Source organism: Peromyscus californicus, unplaced genomic scaffold (genome assembly GCF_007827085.1).
Source record: "Peromyscus californicus insignis strain IS unplaced genomic scaffold, ASM782708v3 Scaffold_3__1_contigs__length_106647218, whole genome shotgun sequence".
NCBI lineage: Eukaryota > Metazoa > Chordata > Mammalia > Rodentia > Cricetidae > Peromyscus > Peromyscus californicus.
The window spans coordinates 39,244,659-39,252,000 of NW_026294551.1; the positions used below are offsets into that span (position 1 = coordinate 39,244,659).

General features: G+C 45.1%; 1 protein-coding gene across 2 annotated transcripts; it reads right to left on the reverse strand.

Moving 5' to 3' along the window:
* Nucleotides 1-1,016: 1,016 nt before the first annotated feature.
* Nucleotides 1,017-2,303, reverse strand: LOC128123391 (C-C motif chemokine 4-like). 2 transcript variants are annotated; one of them, XM_052759751.1, is made up of 3 exons: nucleotides 2,228-2,303; nucleotides 1,622-1,736; nucleotides 1,017-1,092 (listed from the first exon to the last, which is right to left on the reverse strand). In XM_052759751.1, the coding sequence occupies exons 1-3, from the start codon at nucleotides 2,301-2,303 to the stop codon at nucleotides 1,017-1,019; spliced, it is 267 nt and encodes an 88-aa protein (XP_052615711.1). The 2 variants fall into 2 exon arrangements, with proteins under 2 accessions (XP_052615711.1, XP_052615710.1); XM_052759750.1 differs by having other exon boundaries at nucleotides 1,017-1,104.
* Nucleotides 2,304-7,342: the final 5,039 nt, after the last annotated feature.

The window sequence follows — 7,342 nt, forward strand, 5'->3', positions numbered from 1 at the left end:
TCATTCAATTCTCTCTGTCCTAGGTGGAGTAAGTGTGGCTGAAAATTATTAAGTAGACATGGCTTGGGTCCACGATGTTTTACAACCAAACCAGACACTTAAACTTTGTCATCCCATTTGCTATGTGGTTTAGGTTGCTGACCCATGAGCTAATAGGAACTTCAAAAATCCTTGTTCACACAAGGACACAAGCTGGGGTTCAGAGAAGGAGACAAACCATCTGGGGTGCTGTATACATTCCAAAACAGTGGGTACTATTACCCCATTTACAGGTCAGAAAACGAGCTCTAGTAAGGTAAAGTGACTCTTCTAATGTCACAGTGATAATAAGACAATGAAGTCCCCTTATCACTGAACCACATCCCTTCCCTTGGGCTTGTGTTGTCCCAGTCACAGGTTCCCTCTGTATGTCAATCTAATGAACCTTAGGATCACCATTTTTCTTCTGGATCCTTCTTTCCTGATGCTTCCCAAGCAAATCTACAAGTCCCATGGAACCCCTTGTCCCTGTGTTTGTTTCTTAATCTGTAAAACTGTAGGCACCGGTCCCCACCTTCATACTGGTGTCAGCATTCTCATTAGAAGCATTGAGAGGAAATGTCTTGATTCCATGTATATAAGAGGACAGGTTAAGATCTCAGTATTTACTCATTCTCACTGACTTTACAAACCATATTTTATCCATAATAGCACCAGGCAGTTTTAACCCAAATGAAGATCAATTTAAAATCACAAACTATATTGTAAAGAAAGATTTATTATGAAAATGCATGAAATCAATTACATAATCATATCCAGAATAGCTGAGGAACGGTAATGGTGGACCATCCCCATGGGAGACACATGTCCTTTAACTAAATATAAATAGTAGAAATAACACCAAATAAAATCATAAAGTCTATATAAATACTTGATTAAGAAGGGGGAGAGGAATTCTGAATGGAAGGAGCAAGGCACTTCTCAATGAGGAGCAACAGGGCTCAGGAGGCCTTCCCTGAAGTGGTTCCTCCTGCAGCTCAGTTCAGCTCCAGGTCATTCACATACTCATTGACCCAGGGCAGGCTGGGGTCAGCACAGACTTCCTTGCCTTTTCTGGTGAGGAATCTATAGAAGAAGGAGAGGAGAGATGAGAATCCCATGGTTCCTTAGAGGACATCTAGCATTGTCCTTTGCGGGTGGTAGGCATCTGACTCTGTTGAGCATTGCTTCTGTGGGCAGCCATGGTAGATGGGGTCCTTCCTGCATTACCCTGACACTAGACTTCCTGAAACTCTGTTCCCTGGGTGTGTATCTGTGCCCAGGTTTCCCTGTATTAGGAAACAGGGTTTCATGATCAATATGATGATGTCTCCCAATTTTTCATTGCTCCTTGAAATGGACTTTCTATGTAAGTATGCATCGTTTTGATTATTTCTGATTTCATGGACTCTGGATACCTTCATCTCCAAGAGCTACCACCCATTTTAATGACCATTAATTCACTATCAGAACTCAGAAAGTGACCTCATGACCTCACTGTTCTTTGGCACAGCTTCAACCCTTAGAACTCAATCCTTCTCTTAGCCCTTTCACGTGAACCTGGCCCTTTCTGAGGCTGGCCCTCCCCCCAGTGTGTACTTACACCACTGCTGGCTTGGAGCAAAGGCTGCTGGTCTCATAGTAATCTGTCACAAAGTTCCGAGGAAGCTTCTGAGCAGTGTAAGAAAAGCAGCAGGAAGTGGGAGGGTCAGAGCCCACTGGAAGAAAAAGCCAGGGTAAGGTCAAAACTGCTGTGCATTCCAAATCTTCCCTATGAACTACTAGAACCCTAAACACGGCCCCTTGAATGCAAGGTTCTCCACCCAGAATGAGACTTTTACTCTAGAAAGACAGTCCTCGAAAAGGAGAGAAAATTCTAGGAGATTGAAACTGGATTTTTGTCTCAAAACACCTCTCAATTCCTTCATGTTTCAGTTAGGGAAATCAAGTCATAGAGACAGACAAGCTTAGACCAGAGAGAAAGCCAATTCTTTCCGGACCACCATTTCCCTCTATTGGCTGTTAATTTTTAAGGAAACAGGAGCTTCAATATTAATGAATGTCTGGTAGTCTCCACTGTGAACAGCAGAGTCGGGAATCTCCCAGCTCCCTTTTGTCCCCTGACCAAACCCCACTGCTGGTCTGGTCCTGGCTGGAAAACTGAACCCACTGGGTCATCAAGGGAGCAGCTATGGCAGAGTCCACTTACTTGGTGCTGAGAGCGCTGGAGCCCAGAAGGCAGCCATGACCAGCAGGAGAGAGAGAGCAGACACACACAGCTTCATGGTGTTGCTGGGGGAGAGGTTGGTACAGAGCTGAGACTGCAGAGCCCAGAAGCTGCAGAAGCTGGCTGAGTGTTGTGCTGATCTGAGCTAGGAACCCCTCTTTATAGGGACTCTGGGGCCTGGGACAGAGGTGGGGTGCTGAGAGAAAAATGGAATACCCTAAGAAAAGATGATGTCATGGTATCAGGAAGGAAACTGAAATTAGCCGAAAGTGAGGAGTTCCTCGCAGATTGTCTTCCCCCAGCAGTGACATCACAGAAGAGAAAGGAGGGAGTTGGAGGGCAGAAGCGGGGTGAATGCTGGAGGGGGAAGTGGTACACTAAAGATAATGACTGAGGTGGGGTGTGTGTGATTGTGAACCTGAGAGGAAGGATGCAGTGTTCACACCTGCTGGCACGGGATGTGGATAGGAACTTGCTGCACTTGGTGGTGGTCACCTCAGGCAGTGGAGCCTTCATGTCAGTCTTTCCAGGTTGTCTGGACTCTCTGGAACAAACATGGGGTGTGAGCACAGACAGAAGACACTGACCACTCCAGACTCTTCCACACACAAAAATACCATGTGATCAGCAGCATTCAGAAGGGTTGGTTTAGGCTGTGTGAAACAAGGAAGGGACAGAGAGATAGGGAGTCAGAGTCAGAGACAGAGGAAGACTGAGGAGAGAGAGAGAGAGAGAGAGAGAGAGAGAGAGAGAGAGAGAGAGAGAGAGAGAGAGAGAGGGGGAGGAGGGGTCAGGGTATTTTTTGGGATGTTAAAAGAGGCAGAAAAAGAAACCAAGTTTGGGAGACCTAGACAAAAAATGTTCTAGTACACAATAAGGATTGATACCTAGTGCTGAGTATGTGCATGTTGTCTAGCAAGTCCCTAGGAAATTCCTCATGTTCCTAGCCTGTGACCTGTGGAGAAGGTGCAGCCTACCAAGGCCGTGGGCACAGTCAGACTAAAAGCAGGACAAGTGAGGGAAACTGGATGATGGACCCAGTCTCGTTCACCTTTAGTTTAATTACTCTGCTTTACCTGCTTGCCCCGGACCTCCCACTGCAGCATGCTCTTGTGGGAGACAGAAAACAAAGGAGTGAAGAGGGAGCCCGTCCTCTACAGTGCTTCCAAGTGAAAAGCTGGGATGGGTAGGGCAGCATCCTGAGATACTTTATGATCATTTCACAAAGTACAAGTTTGTTTTTCCTCATTCCTCCTCTTCTCCCAAAGTCCAGGCTGCACTCACTCATCTCTGCTCCTCATTCTGCACTCAGCCTGGTCACCCACCTCCCCGGGTCTTGTGTTCCGTGTTCACTGACAGCACACAAGCTAGTCTTTCTCCTGACCTCTCAAGGTGATGCAGCTTCATGGTCACACATCAAGTGCTGGTGTCTTGCTTCTTGGTCCATATGGACCTCATTTTCCATGGCATTTCAATTCAACCAACTTCCTACTTATCCTCTGTTTGTGAGGACAGAGATGGTAGAATAAAGCCTCCTCCTTCCCTCAAGAATTTCTTAGCCTCTTGATGCAGGGACAGTGATGGAAACAACTGTCCCATGAAGTGGAACAAGGTGGCACATGAGAGACAGGAATGGGGCATCAGGGAGTCTGAGGATGAAGGCTGTCCCTCATGTGTAGGTAGAGAGTTCTGAGGAAGGTTGGAACTCACTGGACTAAGGAGGAGCCTCTGCCTACATCAGGAAGAGTGATCATCTCCATTTGACTGAGGTAATCAGAGCCACCTGCTCTGGGGCACAAGTGGATGGCAGATATGAATGAATGATTGGTCTGTGAGGTAGAGTCTTAATGTGAGCAGAGCATGCTCAGAGAAGGTGAAGACTATTCTAAAAGGTTAGAATTAGAGCGAGTCTCAGACTATATCACATTGCCTTCATGTTACAGACAGAAAAACTGGGGTATGCAGAGGACTCTCTTAAACCAGTGGTGTGGGGCAGAGCCTGTCAGCAGTGTGACTTCATGCCGGGCTCTTCTTCCAGAGGTTGTCAACTCTTGGAAAGTGGGAACTTGAGTATTATGACTGTCTACAGTGTACCTAAGTACAGTAGACTCTTGGGAGAGATTAAAGATCCATGGAGGAAACAGAAGATATGTTCATGTGGATAGCCTGGCCTCTCCTCTAGACAGTGGGAGGGTTAGAACTGTTAGGGTGACCACTGAGCATTGGAGGTCAACAGTGGGAGCCTGCTTGGAACTAGGGTGTTAGTACAGGGCAAATCCCGAGATGGGAGAGGTGAGCTGGGACACAGAGCCATTTTCCAAAGACAATACACCAAGAAGAAATATTGCCAGTTTGGTATCTAAGTCACTTTGGGGAAATGGGAGCAGACATTGATTTGTGGTTGGAAGAGACAAGTGGATGGTTATGCAGTGTGCAGGTTCAGAATGGTGTCTGTAGCGGAGGGCCCCAGCTGAAGGAACTCATCAGACCCTGGCCACCAGGCCTTACTCACCACCACAGCCTGCACCTCTGCTGTCAGGGTGTCTGGGGTAGAGGGCAGTGACTTCAGAAGGTGTTACATTCCTGAGAGAAGCACCAGTCTCACCAGTATTTGGTGAATTCAGGAAACTTTCTGCGTTTCTTAGGAAGTCTCTCCCTTTGATCTTGTACATGTGTTTCTGCCCTCTTCCCATTCCCCTGAGACAAGACATCGATCAGGAAAGCTTTACTGAGCACCTACTGTGTGACAGGCACTATGTCAGTGTTGGAGATCCTGTGAAGCTTTACTGAGCACCTCTGTGTGACAGGCACTGTGTCAGTGTTGGAGATCCTGTGAAGCTTTACTGAGCACCTCTGTGTGACAGGCACTGTGTCAGTGTTGGAGATCCTGTGAAGCTTTACTGAGCACCTTCTATGTGACAGGCACTGTGTCAGTGTTGGAGATCCTGTGAAGCTTTACTGAGCACCTCTGTGTGACAGGCACTGTGTCAGTGTTGGAGATCCTGTGAAGCTTTACTGAGCACCTCTGTGTGACAGGCACTGTGTCAGTGTTGGTGGTTCCTTTTCTAAATGGTTGTTGACAAGTGCTGAGAGGGACTTTCAAAAATGTGAGTCCTGAGGAGAGGGACAGCAAGAGTGTAACAGCCAGAGGGTGGGATGAACGTGGTGGCCTATGTCTTTGCTCTCTTGGCCCCTGCCCTCATGAACTCACTGCGATTATGGCTGCTTCCACCAGGTCTGCTGAAGGTCAAGCTACCAAAGCAGTTGAAATGTCAACAGGTAGGCGCTCATGGACTTAGAGGACTTCCAGTGGGAAGGAGAGGAGGTGGGGGGAAGGAGGAGAAAGGATTTGATAGGGGAGGGTTGAGGGGAGGATAAAGGAGGGGAGAGGGGAGGCAATAGTTATGTCGGTTTGGGGAGGGGACATTTTGAGGAATTGTCACAGGGGTAGGGGGGATTATGTGTGGTTAGGAGCCATGTGTCCAATATGACACGTGTCAAATTGTCAAAGAATAAATAAAAGATAACAATGTGAAGTGTGAAATTTCTTTTAAAGGTTTATTTATTTATTATGTATACAATGTTCTGCTTGCACGTATGCCTGCAGGCCAGAAGAGGGCACCAGATCTCATTACACATAGTTGTGAACCAACCTGTGCTTGGTGGAAATGAACTCAGGACCTCTGGAAGAGCAGGCAGGGCTCTTAACCTCTGGGCCATCTCTCCAGCCCGAAGATGTACTTTTTAATAGAAAATTACATTAGGTTGTTTTTCTTTTACCAAAAGTGTGAGTGGTTACTGTAAAAATTTTAGAAATAATAGGATGACATGGATCTTAAAATTCTTAAGATTTAAGACTTAAGACTTAAAATTCCTAGGAGGAGGGATGAGAAGGGTATCTGTGGTTGGTATGTTAAGTGAATAAAAAAATTCTTAATAAAAAAATAAATAAAAGCCTTAAAATTCTCTATCATTATGTACCTAGCTGTTAATACTTAATAGTACTTTTCACATCAGCATGTCTGCATATTGTAGTTAATATTTACCAGAGTTATTAAAGACTTAGTTATTACTGAAATGCAGCATTGATGAATACATGGCATTCCATCGCCTCTAAGTACTAACATTTGTATTTAATGTGTCTAGTACTTAGATAGGTTCATCCATTCTATTGTTTTGAAGTGTTCTCTAAATTGAGCTGAGAACTGAAGGGTAATTAGCCAGTCAAAGAGTAGGTGGTGGTTATCCAGGAAAAATGTGCTCTTCTAAGTGAGATGTATTTATTATGCTTTTTTCACAGTAGGGCAGGTAAAGACAATGGTAATGAACTGTATGTTTCAACAGAGTAAGAAGAAAGGATTGTGAATGTTTTCACCACCAAGAAATTTCCTGATAGAGATGCAGACCCTGATTTGGACATCATACAGTTATACAGATTAAAATATTACATGGTGCCTGTAAACATGTAAAGTCTGCATTTCAATATAAAATTATTTTTGATTAAGAAACTGGGGATTTACAAAAACATGTAAATGAGAGGAATTGTGTTTTACACTTAACACAGCACTTACCACGAGCCAGTACTATCCTAAGTACTAATCTGTTTAATTCTCCCAGTTGTCCTTTGAAGTGGGTGTCATTTTTAGTTTCTGTTACACAAATAGGCACTGAGCACAGAGAAGTAAGTAATCTACAGAAAAACACACAGTTGATACACCACAGATTTGGAAATGAAACCAAGGAAGTCTGGCTCTAAGATAAGTAAGTCTGAAAAAGGAAACTTGCTTCATTACAAATTTCTGTAGAAGATTAAAGGCGATGTCCTGTCAGTGTGCTGCAGTCTCTCGGGTCACATGATTTTGACTAATAGAATCCATCAACTTTCTCTCTTCCTCTCCCCCCCCCCTCCAGCCCATCTTAGAAGTTTGGTAATTTTAATAGTAGTCTTCAAGAAGATGGGGGTGGGGCAGCACACAGACACATGTGATGTGAGAGCAGAGGGGCACCAGGGAAGGATGGGGGCAGCAGGAATGGGAGAGGAGCAAACTGATTTACATTTAAGGAGTGAAGATACTGGGGGCTGAACAGATGGCTCAG

Excerpts from the sequence above, each read along its gene's own strand:
- LOC128123391 (XM_052759750.1), bottom strand. The coding sequence starts at position 2,303 with ATGAAGCTGTGTGTGTCTGCTCTCTCTCTCCTGCTGGTCATGGCTGCC. Across the intron at positions 1,737-2,227 it reads TCCAGCGCTCTCAGCACCAA|TGGGCTCTGACCCTCCCACT; the intron begins GTAAGTGGACTC and ends TTTTTCTTCCAG. Across the intron at positions 1,105-1,621 it reads TGCTCCAAGCCAGCAGTGGT|ATTCCTCACCAGAAAAGGCA; the intron begins GTAAGTACACAC and ends CTTCTTCTATAG.